Source organism: Lissotriton vulgaris, chromosome 4_1 (assembly GCF_964263255.1).
Source record: "Lissotriton vulgaris chromosome 4_1, aLisVul1.2, whole genome shotgun sequence".
Lineage (NCBI taxonomy): Eukaryota > Metazoa > Chordata > Amphibia > Caudata > Salamandridae > Lissotriton > Lissotriton vulgaris.
Window position 1 is genome coordinate 1,807,625,215 of NC_141691.1, and position 22,370 is coordinate 1,807,647,584.

The following is a 22,370-nucleotide window of genomic DNA, read 5'->3' on the forward strand; positions in this document are numbered from 1 at the left end:
CGACCGATTTCACTAGGCAAATCGATTTAAACGACTGTGGCCTAGAGGCGCCATGCCTGACTTCGCACAACTGGCTTCTCGTGGATGTCCAAGCCAATTTGATGGACATACCCTTTGATGGAACCTGCCTTTTTGGGCTAAAGGCAAACTCCGCCCTGGTCAGGTTCAAGGACTCTCGCGCCACGCCAGATCATTGGACCTTTTTTCCACCCCCCTTGGCCAGTCTTCCTTTTGCCCCTTTTGTGGCAACGGAAGGGGTTTCCAGCCGAGTGAGCCCTATCCCAGCCAAATCCCGCACAGACTGCCCAAGCCGTGCGAGGACGTGGACGGGGTGCAGTCCGATCTCTGACTGGATGCCAGAAGTTGTCAACCACACTTCCGCAGCCTCCAAGCAATCCTAGGCCAATTCTGCAGGACCACACTACTACAGTTGGTGGGAGAATTTGTCATTATCTCCCCCACTGGAGATCCATAACATCGGACAAGTGGGTCTTGCAGATAGTCCAGGAGGAATATTCTCTACCTCTTCTTTCTTTTCCTCCTCCTAATCTGCCAAATTAGGATTGGTAAACGGCAGATAATTTACATTTGCTCCAAGAGGAAGTTATGGCCCTCTTAGCCAAGGAAGCTATAGAAAATGTCCCAGTTTCAAAAGTAGGCAGTGGCTGTTATTTCCGCTACTTTCTGATTCCGAGGGAGAACAAAGGGCTATGGCCCATTTTGGATTTTCGGACCGTCAATCTCGTCCTAAGACAGGAGAAATTCAAAATGCTCACTCTGGCTCTTTCTTGTCTGCCCTAGACCAAGAAGACTGGATGGTAGCGTTGGATCTGCAAGATGTGTATTTTCACATTCCCATCCTGCCTGGCCACAGGCGTTACCTGCGGTTGAAGGTAGACCATGAGCACTTTCAGCTTATCGTGCTCCCCTTCGGTCTTACCATTGCCCCTCAGGTGTTCACAAAGGTGATGGCTGTGGTCACAGCTCATCTGCGCCGGTTAGGGGTGTCAGTCTTTCCCTACCTCGATGACTGGCTGCTGAAGGCATCCTCGCCCCAGTTAGTTGTCTCCCACCTTCAGACTACGGCGAACCTTCTGCATTTGCTGGGGTTCTCTATAAACTTGCTGAAGTCACACCTGACTCCTTCTCAGACACTTTCTTTTATAGGAGCAGTTCTGGACACAGTGCAGTTTCGGGCCTATCCTCCTGAGCAGCGAGTTCAGGATATTCAGGCTGATTCCGATATTTCAACCTCTATCCAGGATTTTGGTGAGACTGACTCTGAGGCTGTTGGGCCTCATGGCCTCCTGCATCCTGTTGGTAAGACAAGCCAGGTGGTGTATGCAGGCTCGGCAGTGGGACGTGAAGTTCCAATGGGCACAACATCGGGAAAATCTCACCGTCGTGGTTCAGATCTCGGTGCGTTAGCTGTATCTCTATATAACTAACTCTCCTTCAATCTGAAAGCTAAAAAGGAGTGCCTTAAATATATGTTTACTAGTACATCCCGTTATGGCTTGAATGACTACTTCAAGCTTCGTCACTATGCACTTTCTTGTTAAGATCCAGATCCCTAGGCACGGCTAAAGCAACAAACCTTCACAACTGCCTAGCAAGACAACCCTCATAGGCCTTGAGGAAAATAACACCTACATATCCAAGATGGGCTCTGTCTTTTTGAATTTGGCGAGAGTTCAAGTGCAGCCGAAACATTTTGTATTTCATTGCCAAAATGCTATTGCTTATTGCATTTTCTGCACATTTTAAGGCTCAGTGCAGACCGCACTGACACGGCAGGAACTGCCAACCTTTCCATCTCTGAAGGAAAATCCGCACTAGTGGGTTTGGAGTATTTATCTCTCCACCAGTCACTAAGCAATATCTCCAGCCCAGCTTCCTGACATATGGTCTTCTTCTAATTTCAGATAAACACAACACTAACCAAAACACCTCTTTCATTTTTCAACCATTATACTACAACAACCTACGTCACAATGATGACATTTCAGTCATTCCTTTGTTCTGGGAAGCAGCTACGTAGTGGCTGTCAGTTTAAATCATACTGATGCACAAGAAAAAATAGTACCTGTTTAGTTCAACCAATCATCAAATCTTCTCCCCAATATCGTATATATTCCAGTTGTTGGACCTCACTTGCACAGGGATTCCATCTATTTCGATTCCTGTCTAGAAGTATCAATCACTGGTGAAGAGGAATTATTTTCAACAATGCCAGAGGGGATCAGAAGCAACATTGTAACAGTTGTTCCAATGTGAATTCACAGTGGGGGGACTTTTGGGCCACACTGACCTGGGAGGTCGTCCTTCTTCCTGGCTCCAGACCACCACCATCATCGTAGCCTCAGCGCTGCCTTGCAGCAACACACACCAGGCTCCCTGCTGCCTGCCGCTTCCAAACATCGCGGCGAGGCGGCACATCGGGGACTACATCCCCCACCACCCCTAGCGCCTAGGAAGGCGTGTTTCCTGTCCCGCCCCCGGAGGTGCGCTTAAGGACAGCGCGAGCCCCGGTGGAGCGGGGGACTTTTGGGCCACACTGACCTGGGAGGTCGTCCTTCTTCCTGGCTCCAGACCACCATCATCGTAGCCTCAGCGCTGCCTTGCAGCAACACACACCAGGCTCCCTGCTGCCTGCTGCTTCCAAACATCGCGGCGAGGCGGCACATCGGGGACTACATCCCCCACCACCCCTAGCGCCTAGGAAGGCGTGTTTCCTGTCCCGCCCCCGGAGGTGCGCTTAAGGACAGCGCGAGCCCCCGCGTCGCGGGATCGCGCGCGGGTCGGCGCCCGGGGCTAAGCCCGGGCAAAGGACGGGCCCTCTGAGGCCCTCAGAGGCACGAGGAGGACGGGACGGGCCACCTCATTTGTTTGTAGCACAGGAGGAGGTAATGTGATGCTCCTTTACTATTGACTGTCTGGGGACTTCTTTACCACAAAACATAATGTCCATTTGGGAAGAGCTCAATGCCCTGTGTGGCACAAAGTACGTCCCTGACTTAACAATCTCCCCTACTGTGGGTACTTATTGTGTTACGCCAAATAACTCCACGGGATCCTGCTCCTCCCGCTAATAAAGACCATAGCCAATTTAACACTTCGCCCCTGGGACCCAATTTTAGAGGGAAGCACGACAGCGAAATAGACAATGGGAATTTCGTAAGTACACAAAATTTGTGTACCATCACAACTTTATCTTCCCCCAACCAAACAGCATTAATGGAGGACCCTGCTGCGGACAAATCAGATGACCCTGTCTTGTCTCCCCAATTGACTTTATTGGCTCAAATTGAGCAACTGTTGGTAACTGTCATCTCTCCCTTGGTTAAAAAAATCAACGACTTGGGGGGAAAGGCTGACATGCATCGAGGAAGTAATCAGAAAGCACCCTCCTTCGTCAATCAAAACGGTTACATCCGTCTGCCCTAACCCCCCCTTCGTCCCCGAAAAACATAAACCTGGTATTTGTCATGATGTAGCTCAAATACAGCCCCCCTGTACACCTACCCCAATAGGCCCGAAAGTAATTTTAAAACCCGTCTCAAAAACTCATCAAGTGGCTAGACCCGCTCCACGTATCAACCTACCTCCGGAAGCCGCCCCATATGTATCTGTCCTTTCTGGTGTCCCTGCCCCCACCCAGGGAACACATCAATCCCAGCAGGACCTGTTAAATAAGGTCATTTTCTGGCTGCAAAAGAATAGCCCCTTGCCACCCGAGTTAGATGGTGGTATCTTGAGTGTCAGAAGGGTGGGATGGTTAGGCACGCTGCCCAAAAACATTCCTGGGGATTTGGTATTAATTAAATTCAAAAATAGAAATGTCGTCCCCTTTTTACGTTTTTGCCCCCCCACAGCAAGATTTGGCACTATTCGCATATGGGACTTGCACGATTTTTACCCGACTTCCCCACATATTACTTAGAACAAATTTCCTAGGCTGTAAAGGTTTTGAACTTTTGTCTACAAATTGTATTTTTTAAGACCCCACTATTTAAAGGCCACTTATAAGTTTGACCCAAACTGACAGGGTAGGATGCAACTGATAAGTATATTGTTTTAGAGTTGCTTCATTGATCAATAACCCGTGCATATCCATTAGCTGATTCGCTATACTTATTTAATCTTGTTTTATTAATTTTGCAATGTTCTTTTACGATGTCCATGAAATGTTATGGTTTTTATTCATGTATTGTTGATGCTTTTATGATTTTTAAACTAAAATCGAATAAAGCTTAAAAAAAAAAAAAAAAAAATTAGCAGTGAACTCAAACCTATCCCATGCCAGTCAATACAAAACAGTCCTGTGAAGTATACCTAGATATAGTGCACGTTTCGTTTAACCCACCTCACCAGGTACATGTATTTGGCATTACAGAGCAGAGAAACCTTCCTTACCAGACGTCAGCCTTAGTACGTGAGTAAAGCAGTAAACTTGAAAGAATAGATAACATCCTCCATTCAGCTGGCACCATATTTTGCCACTGTAAGATAACACTTTAACAGTCAGTGCCCATACAGTCTGTGGGGTTAGGGGGATCTAGTGGTTGTCACAGGGAAAGGTCACCGCAGTCTGTAGTGGTGGACATCAAAGAATTTGTGAAATGGAAAAAACTTCTCAGACGTCATCCCTAGGTGGGAGTACAGACTCATCACTCGGTGTGGAAAACATACATAATGTGTATATATATATCTATATATATATATATATATATATATATATATATATATATATATATATCCACCAAAAGTCAGCAAGGATGGCCGCTGACAGTGGCGGGCCGGGATCGCCACTCCCCCGTATTCCACAACAATTGTTCCACTCAGTCTCACAAGAACGACGTCCAGGCCAACCGCTCTGTTCAGATATTGTGTTTATTCACAACACACTCGACGCATTTCGGGAACTGAATTCCCTTGTTCACGAAACGTGTCAAGTGCGTTGTGAATAAACACAATATCTGAACAGAGCTGTTGGCCTGAACGTCGTTCTTGTGAGACTGAGTGGAACGATTGTTGTGGAATATATATATATATATATATATATATATATATATATAATACCAACATGACGTAAGTGTATATATGAAAGTTTCAACTGACCCAACACTTGGACAACTTCAACCTTCTAGAACCCCATCAATCGTGCTGCAGCACTGAAACCGCAATCCTCAATGTCCTAGACAATCTACACAAGTCACTTGGACCAATGCTGCCTTCTCATCCTCCTGGACCTATTGGCTGCATTTGATACAGTTGATCACAAACTTCTCATCAAGGTTCTACAAGAAAGGGCTGGTCTTGAAGAGACGGCCCTCCATTGGTTCTCTTCCTTTCTCCACAACCGCTCACAAAGAATAAAAATTAAAAACTTCGAGTCCGACCTCCACCCCGTTAACATGGGTGTTCCACAAGGGTCAGTGCTCTCTCCTCAGCTTTTCAACATTTACATTTGAACCCCTTACCACTCTACTCAGGAAATCCAACATTCCTTTCCACTTATATGCTGATGACACACCGTTATATCTGGAAACCACCTCCATTGACAACATCCAGAGACTCAACGGCACGCTCAGAGACGTACAACATTGGCTCTCAAGTAACCACCTGAAACTCAATCAAGAGAAAACGCAAATACTCCTCATCTCCAACAAAGACGAAAACCCTCAAATTGCAGAATGGCTCAAAGCTATTGAGGCCCTCAATGGTAACCTCACCCTGGCGGATTCAGTAAAATCTCTAGGTACCACCCTAGACCCAAAACTGGACATGAAAAAACACATTACAAGATCTGCTAAAAGTGCCTTTCTCAATTTGAAATTACTGTACAAAATAAAACCCTGCCTCCCGCCCAAGGACCTTCAACAAGCCACCCAAGCACTGGTGCTCTCCAGAATCGGTTATGGGATTACAGCCCTGACTGGCACAGCTAAATACCAACTCGCCCCCCTGGAAACAATCTTTAATGCTTTAATGCAGCAGCCAGAATGGTCACCGGAACTAAGAAATTCGAACACATCTTCCCTGCACTCAGAAAACTTAAATGGCTCCCAATTGCGTTGCGAGCCAGCTTCAGAACAGCCTGCCTCACACACCAAGCCCTGCACACAGGCAAACCAGAATACCCGGCTGCCAAACTCAAAGTGGCCGGCCAGTCCAGGAACCTCAGGAGCTCCAACACTCATGCTCCTTCTGCTTGATCGCTCCTCTGCCTTTGTTCGATCTATATCCAGCGCAAACCCTTATGTTCTACTATATTCTCTGTACTGCCTATTTGCACATAGGTTACTTGCTGTGAAGCGCTCTGATATCCTCGGGTCCATCTAGCGCTATATAACACTCTTAAAATAAATAAAGTTACATATTAAGGCAGCAAGGTTAGAACCATTGACAAAGCCAGTAGGTCCAAAAGGCGGGATCAGGTAACTTTGCCAATGCTTGTTTAAATTTGCAGAGGTGGTACAGGAAAGTGTTTTTGGATAGCAGAGCTGGTTTGTCTTAAACTTGTTTCTTGATATTGCTTGTACATATTTGCTAAAGGTTACACAATAGAAAGCAAGCATTGTATTTATATTAGCATGTTTTGCTTTAATTTTGGAGAGTATTTCCTATCCTTTTTAGGTGTGTTTCAGCATCCCACACAGAAGTAGAGCTAATCAGTGTTTACTGATTTTATGAAAGTTACTTTTACTTCATCATGCAAAAATCTATGTTTATATGATTACCTCCAACTTGTGCCAGGCAGCTGTCCATCAATTCCTGGTTAGTCCATTCCACTCTCAAATCTGTCTTTATTACTGTGTTTTGTCCAACATCGTCCTACATATACTCCCATTCCACATTCTAGAAGTATTTAGTGACTCTTCTTGGGACTCTCCTTCTCTACGGGTAAAATAACAATCCTTTCCTAACAGATATGCATGTTGTTCCTGCGGTAATCATTGCAGTTGTATTAAAGTTCCTATGTAACAAGTTTCTTCTATCTTTGTTCTCCATTTGCAGATTGTAATTAAGAAAAGAGAACCGCTTAATTTTGCAGTCCCAGATGGAAACACATTGTTCTCCAGCAGACTTGCAGCACCCACCCTAGATATTCCATTCATGAATCAGTCTGTAAGTAGCTAGTGTTCTGTTCCTTTTTAACCATTATTTTTATTGTACCAGAGTTCCTAAATTGAGATCTTTACGTGTGGAATATTGTATTTTGCAACACAATATTGTAATTGAATTTATAGAATGCTGTGTTTCTGATGGATAGTTCTACCTGCAGATTTATCACCTTGGAACATCTGAGGCCAGTCTTGATCCAGAATTGTCTACCATAGTTCTCCAGCACTGATTGTACGCACTGACTTCAGCTAAGTACTAGGGTCATACTGATGTTACTGGCTCCATGACATGATTTACTGGTTTTTTCCTAGGGCTTTCGATGCAGGTCTGTAGCTTCTCTTAACTCTGAGGTGAAAATATTTTGGTTTTCAAATTGCTTTTGTTGCTGTACTAAAACCCCCCCACCCACCTCCCAACTTAAAAAGTCAGGGTTTAAGCCCTTCAATACTGATGACTTTTTATGGTGTCTCTTCTCTGAACACAACTCTTCTTTGTGCGCCCTTTTATCCTGCATGAACCGCAAAGCCATCAAAGAGATGGAAGCCAAGCTTTTCATGAATCATGCTAGAGATGGCTCTAGGGGTCAAAAAGTATCCTAGTCAAGGTCGAGAGCCAAAATGCGATCCAAGTCCCCTTATCCCTCCCCTTTGTCTAAATATTCAAGTGAAAGAAGAGGCACCATAAAAAAGAAGAAATACTCTTGTCTGCCAAAGGTAAGTGGCCCTCTTTTCCAGAGACTTCGAATCTGTAGTGTGGTCTCTTCAGGGTTTACTGGCTCCGCCTCACCAGGCTTCAGCACCGACATCACCTCCAGTACTGAGGTTAATTTGGACACCGGCATACTTGCAGTTCCTGGTACAGGATGCCGGCCTAGCCTTCTTCCACTAAGTCATGACATGTTTAAGAGAGTTGCAGTTTCTTCTGGTGTGTCTGTTGGCTCCCTTAAATTTTTTTGTATTCCATGCGGAGACCTTCCTTTGGTGCTGCAAGTTTTTCTCCTGGGGCTTCCTGACCTTGGTCCTCTGGCAGGCTGTTTGCCAGAGCCCCTCACTCAGATGCTTGGGTCAACTCCAGTGCCACCTCCGGCTCCATTTACAGTGCCACCACCACCTCGAGTGGCATCTATGGGTCCTCCTCCACCATTTCCTCTTACAGCCTCATGGACATCAAAATAAAATAATGAGGTTTCACGGAAAGTCCCAGCTCCTATTAGAAGAGGAACAGTATCCGAAGGAAAAAGCTGGGGAACATTATTGGAATACTCTCCATGATCTTTTTGGATCAGATTCAGAGCTACAGTCTCCAGATGGCTAAGGTGATGCTGATGCCTTTCTCTGATGCTTCAGGTCCACTGACCCTTCAACACAATAGTGAGTTGGGTACTTCGCCTGATACCGTCATCGATCTAAACCCTGGTGCAGCTATTGCAGGGATTTAAGGCTTTCATGCAGTAATTAAAAACGCAGCTGAAGTTCTAGAACTTCTTCTTTCTTCCATGGAGTTGCATATCAACAGTTTCACAGATGTTTTTGCAGTCAGTTGCCACCTCACTTGGGGGTACTTGTAGCCTTTAAAATCTTCCTTGATGCAAATGAGGATCCATGGGGTAAGCCAGTGTCCTGTCCAGCCGTCAACAGATCAGTTCAACGCTACAGACCAGCCCTTGGAGACCACATCGTCTTATCCCTGCATCCATCTCGGAAGAGTTTGGTGGTGCAAGTCTCCTCCTCATCTAAATTGAACCCTAGAGCTTTTCCTACTACCCCCTTGACGGGAGTCAAAGAAATTTGAAGGTGAGGTTAAGAAATCCTTTTCAGTGGGCAGGCTGGTGTTTCATATTCTGAATGCTGCTAGTCTTTTGGGTTGCCACAACATGCTCTTTGGGACATGGCTTTTTTACAACAAGGGGTGGTGAGGGACAGAGTCTCTGAATTAAGCAGAAAGCTCTCACCCAGTCAAGAGATCAGGGCTAGATCCAACACCGTTTTTTAGCTCACTGCACCATCCCAGTTTCAGAACCTGGCTGTATGCAAATTAGTCTGTTCCTGTCCCAGTGCATGATGGGAACAGGGCAAACCAAACTACAAAAGCCAATTCTTACACTGGGAAGGAAACAAGCTCCCGGGGACCGGTTCCTGGTATTACAGCTGTCTTCGGCCCGGTTTGCTTGAATCCTGATGGTGCAATGAGCAAGGGTCTCACATCTGAGAATACCCTTCCACGCTTAGGGTGGACAAAAATATTTACAACAAGGGGTGGTGAGGGACAGAGTCTCTGAATTAAGCAGAAAGCTCTCACCCAGTCAAGAGATCAGGGCTAGATCCAACACCGTTTTTTAGCTCACTGCACCATCCCAGTTTCAGAACCTGGCTGTATGCAAATTAGTCTGTTCCTGTCCCAGTGCATGATGGGAACAGGGCAAACCAAACTACAAAAGCCAATTCTTACACTGGGAAGGAAACAAGCTCCCGGGGACCGGTTTCTGGCATTACAGCCGTCTTCGGCCCGGTTTGCTTGAATCCTGATGGTGCAATGAGCAAGGGTCTCACATCTGAGAATACCCTTCCACGCTTAGGGTGGACAAAAATATTTACAACAAGGGGTGGTGAGGGACAGAGTCTCTGAATTAAGCAGAAAGCTCTCACCCAGTCAAGAGATCAGGGCTAGATCCAACACCGTGGGACATGGCAGCATTAGATTAGAAACTACTACCAGAATACCGAAAAGGCCACTTTACAGAAGTAGTCCGCAATGGAGGGGATGCCTCTAGCCACATCATCAGGGCGGGCCTCGACACAGTCACCTAAGTTACCAGGACCATGAGCTCCTCTGTTCGATTGAGAAGGAGCACCTGACTGCACTGTACAGGCTTCTCAGTGGATGTACAAAACACCTTAATGGACATGCCGTTCAGGCTGGCTTTTCTCTTGGAAGGCAGATACAGCGCTTGATTACTTTAAGGAAGGAAAAGTTACAGCAAGATCTCTGGGACTTTTTCTGACTTCTAAAGATGTTTGCCCCTTTTGCAGACCCAGGGCTTTTAGCAGAGACTTTCGGTACAAACTGAGCCTATCTGCACCACCCGATCACCACCCTGTTGTCCAGAGCAGGAAACTACTGGCAATAAGGAAATGATGTAGCGAAATGGATTCAACATGAATTTAATCAGGGAGAACACAAATTAATTCCTACTTGATGGTGCTAAGTCCCTCAATATTCTTTATACATCTTTCAGTTATCACATACCACATTCATATCTATTACAAGAGAACATTTTTATATACTTCTTTAATTAGTGATCATTTCATCATTTACACAGCAATACTGTACAATCACAATTCCTTCCAGCCCAACAATCGAAATTAAAAGGAATGTTTGCAACATGTTTGCAAGCAATCCAGCATCCAGGTAGTCCAAAACACACAGGAGTGGATAGGTCAACCCTCCATTCAGTCCAAATAAGTATGTATCCAATTTATTATTGGGATGCTAGTATTCTGTCGGACTCCTCCGGTCTGTAGGGTTGACCTGTTTCTGGCCACTAATTTGGGGCCTCATCAGGACATAGGGGAAAAAGAAAATACACCACCACATGGCAGGGCCAGTCCTCTACGGCTATTCAGATCCAATCACCAGCACATAAGAATGCAAATATATTATTATAGATGAGAATCTGCCGAATTCCCAACAATTGACGGGTCCCCAATTGACAAACGCTCCCAACACGGGTAGGGGATGGGAAGGAGCTGGACCCAGGACCCCCAAGTGGGTCTGTGTGGTAACGCAGATAATTCTGTGTACAGTAGACAGCTTATAAGACCCGCGTCTTAAGGACTGCCAAAGTCGTGGTGCGGCTTAACTGGCTGGGAAGCTTGCACCGTTTGAGCGGCAAATTAGGCAAGGGTGTTACTCCATGCTTCCTAGTTTCCAAGAATTACAGTGATTTTTGTCTGATCTTAGATCTTAGAATTATGTACTGGTACCTGCACAAGGGGGAAATCAGAATCCTATCCCTTGCTCAGGTTTTGCTAGGGCTGGAGATAGAAGGTTGGATGTCGTCTCTTGATCTTTAGTATGGCTATTTTCATTAACCAATCCTAAGATCACATAGGAAGTATATTCGCTTTGTAGTGGGACCTACTTGAAACCAATTTCGAGTTCTTCCCTTCAGACTGACTATGGCACCTCGAGTCTTCACCAAGGTGATGGCGCCGGTCACGGTCCATCTCAGAAGGTTGATGATTCCTGTGTTTCTATGCCTGGATGATTGGCTGGTCATGAGTGCTTCATCACAAACTGTATCACACCACCTGCAGTTGGCAGCTCAACTGCTTTTCAATTTGGAGTTTTCAGTCAGTGTACCCTAGCCTCATCTGAAGCCCTCCCACTGTCTCCTGTTCATGTGGGCAGTACTGGCTATGGACTATCTCTGAGTTTTCATTACTTCTCAGAGGATTCAAGATATGGAGCTTGAGTTCCAGTACAAACAGTCTTGTTTCTGCCAAGTCTGTTGGCTTCTTGCATCACCCTAGCAACATAAGCAAAATAGCCCTCCAGTTTCGCCTCCGCAGGCAGAGGATCCACAATCCTGGAAATCTGGCAGATTCCATTGTGACCTCAAGGGAGGCTGAAAGTGGATTTGAGCTGGTCAGGATCGGAGGAGAACCAATCTTGCAAGATGCCCTTCAATCCCTCGCCAACTGTGGCGATGGTGGTGACTGACGTGTCCACCTTGGGGTGGGATGTGCTTATTGGGAACCTGGAAACCAGAGTTCTCTGGTTAGCAGAAGAGCAGAACTTACACATCAGTCTCCTAGAACTCCAGGCAATCAGACTGGCACTCAAGGTTTTTCTCCCTTCCCTTCACTGTCATCCCATCCAGATCTTGTGGTACAACACAATGGCAATGCAGTACATCAACCAAAAAGCAGCAGTTGGTTCTCACCTTCTCTGTTTAGAAGCAATGAGACTCTGCACTTTGGAGTACCATTGCTGGCTCTAGCTTGCAACCGACTATCTAGCTTATTCACTCAAGTGTCCGAGCAGACCTTCTGTTGCTGGGATTCTTCTTTTTTTTTAATAATGCATAAATGTCAATAATATACAGAACAATTATAATTCATTGGCACAGGAGAGCAGAAAACAAGAGAAAGAGAGCGAAGAAAATCACAGTAATGCATTCATTTTTTATTTTTCATCCCTCCCAACCCTCCCTACCCACCCCTGGGAGTTGGCCTCGCTCTGTTCTATTTAGTGTGGCAAGAAGTTATTTTTTTCACTTTATAGTTTACCCATTCTTCTCAATCCATCTAGTCAATGGTGCCCAGATTTTCAAGCCTTTTGTTCAGGAGCGCAGTCCCCTTCTTGTGTAAATAGCTTTTTCCAAATTATAGTTTGCTAATAGCCTAGAAAGCCATTGCTGAAACCCAGGGGATTAGGTTCGAGGCAGATGCGGGATATAATGAAGGATCCCATGCATGTCCTGGGCTACCCCCAAGTCCTATCAAGGTCGAAGAGAGAGAAGAGTCAACTTCTAAAACCTCCTTAAAGAAGCTGGTAATCTCTTGTTTTAGTTTACTGAGTGCATCACAGGAGGCAAAGAGATGACTGAGATCTGCCTGATATAATGTGCACCCGGGGCAGACAGTTCCTCTCCCCGTCCCCTATTTAGCGATCCTTTTTGGGTTGTAATATAGCGAGAAGCATGATTTATAGTATTGAGCCTCGAGTCGGGCTGGGATTCAAATATTCTGTGCAAATTTGACAGATTAAAAAAATTGACTTTCCAGGATTCCAGTCTTCGCTTTCCACTTTAATGCCCAATCTTCCATGTCATCTAACAGTGAACTCCAATAGATAGATCTCTATTCTTTCTTAATTTATCTATTATATCGTTATTAGCAAAACCTATTGGACCCCCCTTTTTATTTAAAAAATCCTGAATTTGCTGATATTTGTAAAAATCCCTCTGCTTTAGCTCATACCATTCCTTAAGATATTCAAAAGAGACCAGTCCTGTTGGAGAAAAAAAGGCTCCAAGCGTAGTCATGCCCGCGTCGCCCCATCTTTTAATGATTGGGCCGTTAAACATTTCAGGTAAATTGGGGTATTACAAAGTGGTGTGTAGTAATTCAGATGCCCCAAACGGATTCGTTTGCGGACTGATTTTATAATTCTACACCCCCTTGCAGTGTTTTAAAGCGAACTTTCTAATTGTGATTGTCATTTAAATATCGCCAGTCCCAGCCCCAACCCCATGCTTCTACCCCCATGACGAGTTCCAGCGGGTCGATACTTCTTCTGCCGCATTATCACGTGGCTTCTCTTGTACAAGAACTAGGTTATATAGTAGTGTAGTGACCCAGCAAAAAGTCTAATATTTGGTAGGGCCATTCCTCCCCTCTCCTTAGGTAAAAAGACATATTTATATGCCCTTCTTGGCTTGGCGTATGCCCAGATAAATCGGAAAAATAAATCCTCAATTTCTTTTAAACAGTTAGTGGTAAATTCCAGCGGGATTGCACGCAACACGTATGAAAACTTGGGAAAATAACATTTTGATATTACATCTGCCGATAATGGATAAGTGTAAATTATATAATCTTACCAGGTCTGGTTTCATTTTAGCAATTAGTGGCTCAACATTATCTTTAACAATGTTGTTGATATTTGCAGAGAGATCGACACCGAGATATGTTGCAATTTTTAACTGCTCAAACATCATTAATCGGTACGTTCTCATTACAGATTTGTGTTTTGCTATGATTAAGGGAATACCCTGAGAGTGTCCCAAATCTCGCTGCTTCTACTTTGATTTAGACTATAACCGTTTCTGGATTGGGAGTCACTAGAGCAATATCATCGGCGTATGCCAAAACTTTGGTTTCCCAACCATGGGTTACGATAGGCTTAATAGCCCTATTTTTTTCCAATTGGCGTAAGAAGGGGTCTATATATGTAACAAATAGTAGAGGCGAGCTCTGTCATCCCTTAAATATAGGAGGCTACACCCTCACACCACGGGCATCCCTGGAAAATGGTGTTGGGGGATTGTGGATACGCACAAGCGCTTTTCAGGGATCTCGTGAATAAGAACTAGACCAATCATAGCTGGTGCCATGTTGATGGGGTTCTGTACAAATACAGAACGATGATCATTGTGGAGCCAAATCTTTCCTTGCTTCCATTAAGACATCAGAGTATTCAATGGCAGCCAGCACTTGGTCAAACCAATCAGATGTAGACATAGGGCAGGATTCGCCATCGCCAGCGGTGGAGCTGCGCATGATGAAGATGGGCCCAGAGTGGTTGACCTGAGTCTGCCCATGATGTAAAGCTGTGGGTGTCTCCTCGCCAAAGCAATCTGATGGTGCCAGGTTTAGTACTGCAATCCCCTTCCTGCCGCCCACTCCTATGAAGGTGATAACTGACAAGGGTTGCCGGCTGGACGGCATCAGCATCTGAAGGAGTCCTCTGCGGTTGTAAACCCCAGCCCCATGTGACATGCTTGGCTCCAAGCAGGGCTCAAAGGCGATCCCCGGTGGTTGGTCCGGCCCCTCCTCTACCCACGTACACCAATTGAACGCCAAGAGGGGCAGGGGGTTTGCGGGGATGATCAGGGAAGATACAGTACATGAGGCGCGAGCTGTGTTTGGTGGGAGCAACAAAGAGGTGGCTGTTACAGTACTGTTGGCACATCAGTGAGTGACTGGCAGGACTCAAAATGCGCATCACAGAGGTAGAAGGCTATTTGTTGTGGTGCAGTGTCCTGCTCAGTTTGTGCCAATATGGCTAAGTCCAGCAAGTCCCCACACACTTACCTACATGAGCACCGATATGAGGGGAAATTGAGTAAGTCCTGCCTGGGTACAGGAAAGTTCAGCGGGCCCCAGCCAAGGTCAAGCAATGTAGGGTAAGTGTGGAGACCAGCCTGAGCCTCCGGGTACAATAGAAGGAGGGGAGCAAAGGGTACGTTGATTCTGGGCCCTCAATGCTATGATGCAGAGCAGGAGAGGCCCATGAGGGAGGATCCAGGCTTAGCTGAAGTGCAAGATGTGCGTCAGTGTCCAAGTCCCTAGGGCATCGGTCTATGGCCAAAGCATGCCCACGCCCGTGCACTGATTAGAGCGCTTAAGGAAGGGGGGAAGAGAAGTAACGCAGGGCATCGCGCTGGTCGGAGGGCATGGGCAGTTGTCAATGGCCCACTGGGTGCGCCCTGCTCAGCTAAGTCAAGGGCCTCGATGTAGCGTACTCACTGTGGCCAAGACGGCTCGCTGTGCTGTGGTGATCCCCAGCTGGGGCGGCGTCGCCACAAAGGGCAGGCAGCCACTGGATGTGTCGGCCACCCCTACGATCTGAGCGCTGACTCTCGGGAGAAGGTAAAACCAAAGGGGATGACGGATGGGGTCTTCAACATTGCAAGCACTCACCCCCATTCAACTGATCTGGGTTTAATCCAGCATCATTCTTTAGCTCACTCCGCCACCCCTGTTCAGACATGGCCATATGCAAATCAGTCTCACCCTGTGCCTCATGGGAACAGTCCAACCCACGGCCACCAGCTGCTGCGTGTGCCCCTTGCCTGCCCTCTGCCTCGCTGCTGCCTCGTTTGCCGGCTGCCGCCGCTGCGAGTGTTTTTTCCCTTGTTTTGACGGTTTTTTGTGCTTGCTTGTTTAACTTTGTGTAAACTCTCTTTTTCCCCGCTTTTTGCGTTAATTTGTGCCTGTTTTTGCATTTTGTTCCGTGTTTGCTCTCCTTCCTTGTTGTCCGCCTACCGCGCCGCCCCCCGCCCTCCCTTCCCGCCACCGCCGCTTGTCCCCGCCCCTTTTGTCTTCTGTAACCCTCCCCGCTCCCGCCTCCCAGCTGCCCCGCCCACCCGCGCACTTGGCCTTAAATGGCGACCGTGCGACGCAGGTGAGTGTGACCCACTTGTGGGACACCCCCGCGCCGCACGGCCACCAGCTGCTGCGTGTGCCCCTTGCCTGCCCTCTGCCTCGCTGCTGCCTCGTTTGCCGGCTGCCGCCGCTGCGAGTGTTTTTTCCCTTGTTTTGACGTTTTTTTGTGCTTGCTTGTTTAACTTTGTGTAAACTCTCTTTTTCCCCGCTTTTTGCGTTAATTTGTGCCTGTTTTTGCATTTTGTTCCGTGTTTGCTCTCCTTCCTTGTTGTCCGCCTACCGCGCCGCCCCCCGCCCTCCCTTCCCGCCACCGCCGCTTGTCCCCGCCCCTTTTGTCTTCTGTAACCCTCCCCGCTCCCGCCTCCCAGCTGCCCCGCCCACCCGCGCACTTCGCCTTAAATGGCGACCGTGCGAACGCGCAGCGGTCACGCGCAGCGGGCGCGCCGATTGTGCGCCGAAGGCGCGCCAAAGGTAAGCCCGTCTGCGCCCGTCCGCGACCGGATCGCGACCAGCGCCAGGACCCCTGGACCTCGAAGTTCTCGACCTACCCGCCTGACGTACCCAGCCGCCACCCTCATCGCTCTCAACACCGGCCGACTCCCAGAATGCCACCAAGCCACTCCAAGACGCACCCACGGACCGTTCAGCTGCCACGCCTGCAAGTTCTCCTGCATCCGGACCAGCCCCGCACCAGCACCCGCCAAGTCGAACTCCAGCAGCACCCACCTCCAGTGCATCCTGCTCAACACCCGCTCCGTCCACAGACACGCCATCGAACTCTGGAACCTTCTAGACGCCACAGCCCCTGACGTTGCCTTCCTCACGGAGACCTGGATGAACGCCTCTTCAGCTCCCGACATCGCCATCACCATCCCAGAGGGCTACAAGATCGTCCGGAGGGACCGAAACGCCAACCAGATGGGAGGAGGCATCGCCATCATCCACAAGAACACCATCCGTCTCACGACCAGCACCGACAACACCCTGACCAGCGCCGAACACCTGCATTTCCAGATCCACACCAACCCGAACACCACCCTCAGAGGCACCCTGATCTACCGACCCCCTGGACCACGCACGCAATTCAGCGAGGACATCGCCGACTTCATCAGCCCGCATGCCCTCCCCTCCGCTGACTACATCCTCCTGGGAGACCAACTTCCACCTGGAGAACAACAACGACCGCAACACCAGCACCCTGCTCGACAACCTCGCCAACCTGGGACTCAAGCAACTGGTGTCCACCCCCACCCACCTCGCCGGACACACACTCGACGCCGTCTTCTCATCCAGCACAGACATCGACTTCAGCCACGCCACAGAGCTTCAATGGACGGATCACAGCTGCGTCCACTTCACCTTCAAGAGAACGACGACCCACCAACACCAGCAACACACCGCCCGCAGAAGCTGGAACAAGATCACAGCAGACCAGCTCGCCACCTCCCTGAGCCAACACCCTCCTGCCAGCTCAGCGAACCCCAGCCAGGCCGCCGATAACATCACGAAGTGGATCAGCAACTGCGCGGACGAACTCGCCCCGCTGAGGACCCCGCTGAGCAGACCCGGCAGCAAGAAGGCCCCATGGTTCACCGACGAACTCAAGAGCTCCAAGAAGAACTGCCGAGCCCTCGAGAAAGTCTGGAAAAGGGAACCGACACCGGACAACAGGACCTCCTACAAACTTGCCACCCGGAAACACCACCAGCTGATCCGCACCGCCAAGAGAACAGCATTCAAGGACCGGTTGGACAACAACGCACACAACAGCAAGGAACTCTTCAACATCGTGAAAGAGCTTTCCAACCCCAGCGCAGGAAACAACGACATCACCCCATCGCAAGTCCTCTGCAACTCCCTCGCCTCATACTTCCACAACAAGATCACGGACATACACAGCAGTTTCAACAACCAACCAACGCACACCACGACCGACCAGCCACCCCCCCCACCACCACCCTCCACGCCTGGACCCCGATCAGCACCGAAGACACCATCCGCACGATGAACTCCATCCACTCCGGATCACCAACCGACCCCTGCCCTCACCACGTCTTCAACAAGGCCGACGCTGTCATCGCACCCCACCTGCGAGACATCATCAACACATCCTTCGACACCGCCATCTTCCCTGAAAGCTGGAAACACGCCGAACTCAGCGCTCTACTCAAGAAACCAACAGCGGACCCCACCGACCTCAAGAATTACCGCCCCATCTCGCTTCTCCCGTTTCCAGCCAAAGTCATCGAGAAGACCGTCAACAAGCAGATGGCCGCCTTCCTCGAGACGAACGGATCCCTCGACCCCTCACAGTCCGGCTTCCGAGCCAAACACAGCACCGAGACCGCCCTCATCGCCGCCACCGATGACATCCGAGCCCTGATGGACAATGGAGAAACAGCGGCCCTCATCCTCCTAGACCTCTCCGCGGCATTCGACACGGTCTGCCACCGCACCCTAATACGGCGCCTCAGCAACATCGGAATCCAGGACAAGGCGCTGGAATGGATCATCTCCTTCCTCGACGGAAGAACACAGCGAGTCCGCCTACCACCGTACAAGTCAGAGGCCTCCGAAGTCATCTGCGGCGTCCCCCAAGGATCATCCCTGAGCCCCACCCTCTTCAACGTCTACATGAGCCCCCTCGCGGCCATCGTACGCAAACACCACCTCAGCATCATCTCCTACGCCGACGACACCCAGCTGATCCTCTCCCTGACCAACGACCCCGCCGCCGCCAGAGCCAACCTGCACGAAGGGATGAAAGAGGTAGCCGAGTGGATGACGACCAGCCGCCTGAAACTGAACTCGGACAAGACGGAGGTCCTCATCCTGGGCTCCTCACCCTCCGCCTGGGACGACTCCTGGTGGCCTCCCGCCCTGGGCACCGCACCCAAACCGACAGGCCATGCACGAAACCTGGGCTTCATCCTGGACTCCTCCCTCTCCATGACCAGGCAAGTCAACAGCGTCTCCTCGGCGTGCTTCAACATCCTACGCATGCTACGGAAGATCTTCTGGTGGATCCCCACAGAGACCAGGAAGACCGTCACCCAGGCCCTCGTCACCAGCCGACTGGACTACGGCAACGCCCTCTACGCCGGGACCACCGCCAAGCTCCAGAAGAGACTCCAGCGGATCCAAAACGCCTCAGCCAGACTCATCCTCGACATCCCACGATCCAGCCACATCTCCGGACATCTGAGAGACCTTCACTGGCTCCCCATCAACAAGAGAATCACCTTCCGCCTCCTCACCCACGCACACAAAGCCATACACGACCAAGGCCCGAGCTACCTCAACAGCCGAGTCAACTTCTACGCTCCCAAACGCCACCTCCGATCAGCCAACCACGCCCTCGCCGCCGTCCCCCGCATCCGAAGAGCGACTACAGGAGGAAGGTCCTTCTCCTACCTGGCCGCCAAGACCTGGAACTCCCTCCCGTCCGACCTGCGCCTGACCCAAGACCACCTCTCCTTCAGGAAGAAGCTGAAGACCTGGCTGTTCGAGCAGTAGCGGCACCCCCCCCCCAAGCGCCTTGAGACCCTACGGGTATGTAGCGCGCTTTACAAGTGTCACTGATTGATTGATTGATTGATTGATTGAACCCTAACTGCCAAGCCATGTCTTCCCTGGACCAGAAACAAGCATCCTGGGACCGGTTTCTGGCTAATCAGCTGTCATAAGCCAGGCTAGTTGAATCCAGTGGCAAAGTGAGCAAGGGACCCACGTCTGGGCATATCCTGCCAACTTAGGGCGAGCAAAGCAAAACCAAAGGGGGTGACTGAGGGAGTGATGAACATTGCAAGCACTCACCCCCAATCAACTGATGTGGGTTTAATCCATCATCATTCTTTAGCTCACTCCGCCACCCCTGTTCAGACATGGCCATATGCAAATCAGTCTGACCCTGTGCCTCATGGGAACAGTCCAGCCCGAACTGCCAAGCCTGGTCTTCCCTGGACCGGAAACAAGCATCCTGGGACCGGTTTCTGGCTAATCAGCCGTCATCAGCCAGGAATGGCTTGGTGAGCAAAAAAACAATGGATTTAAGCCTCAATCTCTGTACTGGGTTGAATGTATGACATTGTTCTGCAATCTGTCCATCAACTGTTGTTTTTGCATTTGTCACCCCGAGTGGGATGGGTATGCTCAGACGTGAGTCCCGTGCTCTCCATGCCACTGGAATCAAGCTATTCTGGCTGATGAGGGCTGAAAGCCCGAAACCGGTCCTAAGATGCTTGTTACCAGTCCAGGGAGGACCTGGCTTGGTAGTTCGTGCTGGACTGTTCCCATGGGGCACAGGGTCAAGACTGATTTGCATATGGCTGGGTTCAAACTGGAATGGCATGGTGAGCAAAAAAACGATGGATGTAGGCCCAGATCTCTGTACTGGGGTAAATGTATGACATTGTTCTGCATTCTGTCCATCAACTGTTTTTGCATTTGTCTCCCAGGAAAAGGTTAGCATGATTGTGTGGGCAAGTGTCTCGGGTGCACACTCCCTAGTCCGTGCTGGTCTGGGGTAACGCTGCAAAAGGGAAGGAGGGAATGCATTCCGGTATTGTCCCTTGAGGGCCGCGACATTGGGTAGGCAGCTGGATGAGATATCACGCAGGAGTTGGGGCCCTCACCACTCCTCTCCTTGGGTCCCTGGTCCTCGTAGGCTCAACCGGGGCAGGCTCCAATGCTGGGTCGTTTTCCCAGGGGGCCAAGGCTGCAGCCCGTCCCATGCTGATAAGGGCCTGGCTGGTGCTGGACCTGTTGTCCGTAATCGGGGTGTAAGAGCCTGTCTGGCATAACAAAAGTCTCTGCTGAAAGATGCAATGGGTCCCCTCACATATAGGCAGTCCCAAACTGTCCGCCAGAGGAGGGCCAAACCCAGATGACTGAAGATTTGCGGGCCGGTGAGCGAAGCATCAAAGAGTCACGTTCAACATTGTGGCTGGCCTAGCCATGCCCCCGTCCATCCCCACCAGATGACACTACCTCCTTTACGGTGGCCTCATTCAATAAGGTCAGCATGCATGGGGATGCCATTGAGGAAGAGTTCCTGCTGGAAACGCTCTCCTCCTCACAGCGTTGCATGCAGTTCCACTCAATGCTGAAAGGCACGCTAAAACCATCCTTGGTTTAGAGAGCCAGGCACAAGCCTGTGTAGTCACCCCTATGGTAGGCACAAAACATACAAGGCCTCCCCTTCTGATCCACTCTACATCTGGGGTTAACTCCTTCCCAACTCCTTGAAGGTGCATACGGCGGCTCGCAAACGAGCCAACGTACAGGGTACCGGCAACGTGCCACCATCGTACAAAGAAAAAAAGCATATCGACACAGCTGGAAATTGTGTTGCTGCACAATCTGACAACCACTGGCCTGGCACAATTCAGCTCCCATCAGCCTGCTTTCCTGACACGAATGGGCCCACATGGACAAGATGGAGGAACTCCTCCGAAATCTGTCAAAGGAGTATTGCACGAGAGGGCATGAGCTAGTGTCGGAAGGAAGCCCATTTTGAACTCCACAATCAGATGCGCCATTGATAGTGCCAACACCACCAATCACAGCATCAATTCCAGCGTGCTCATAGCCGAACGTCCAACAGCATTTCCCCAACCCACGATTTGAAGGGTAACACCTATTTTGGCGATGCTTGAAAAGATGTTATAAAAAGACATGGAGACCGCAAAGACAATGAGTGCGCTGCAGACGTCCACCCCTTTTGGTCCCTTTTGCTAGTCAACCTACGATGGTGGTTCCTAACCACCTCCTCAGACTCTGCCACTTCCTTCCAGTGCCAGCAGGCTCAGGAATCTTCATAAGAGACTGCTTCTGAGGGGCATACCTAGATAATGGTTCCAAGGGTAGAGAAAAAGACGGTTCCCCCAAAGGACCTGCCCCACCAAGCCATGACTTGCCTCCTCCTCCCCAAACCACATAACACCTGTCAGGGGTCGACTTCAGAGGTTCTTCCCCACTTTGCAACACGTCACCTCCAAACAGTGTGTATTAGACATCATTCAGTGCAGGTACTGTTTGGAACTCACTTCCATGCCTTCCAACATACCACCCTGCAGACACGTACTTCTGCTTTTGGAACAGGTTCAAGCACTCCTCTTCAAGAGGCATAGTGTCTGTGCCACATCATCTACATGGCACAGGGGTGTATTACCTTTACTTCCTCATTCCCAAAAAGGACGGGTCCCTCAAACCTATTCTGGACCTCAGGCCCCCTCAATGAATATATCCTATCAGAACATTACCACCTGTTAACTCTTCAGGATGTCATTCTACTGCTACAGCAATGCGATGTCATGCCTGCACTCTACCTCTAAGATACCTACTTCC

The 22,370-nt window shown here is 49.3% G+C and overlaps 1 protein-coding gene across 3 annotated transcripts in view; it reads left to right on the top strand.

Moving 5' to 3' along the window:
* EBAG9 (estrogen receptor binding site associated antigen 9) overlaps positions 1 to 22,370 on the top strand; it is a 191,304-nt gene that overhangs the window by 93,964 nt on the left and 74,970 nt on the right. For all 3 annotated transcript variants that reach the window (XM_086966127.1, XM_086966128.1, XM_086966126.1), the window contains one exon: positions 7,021 to 7,131. In XM_086966127.1, coding sequence (XP_086822253.1) covers positions 7,021 to 7,131 — 111 coding nt within the window. The remainder of the gene's footprint in view (positions 1 to 7,020; positions 7,132 to 22,370) is intronic.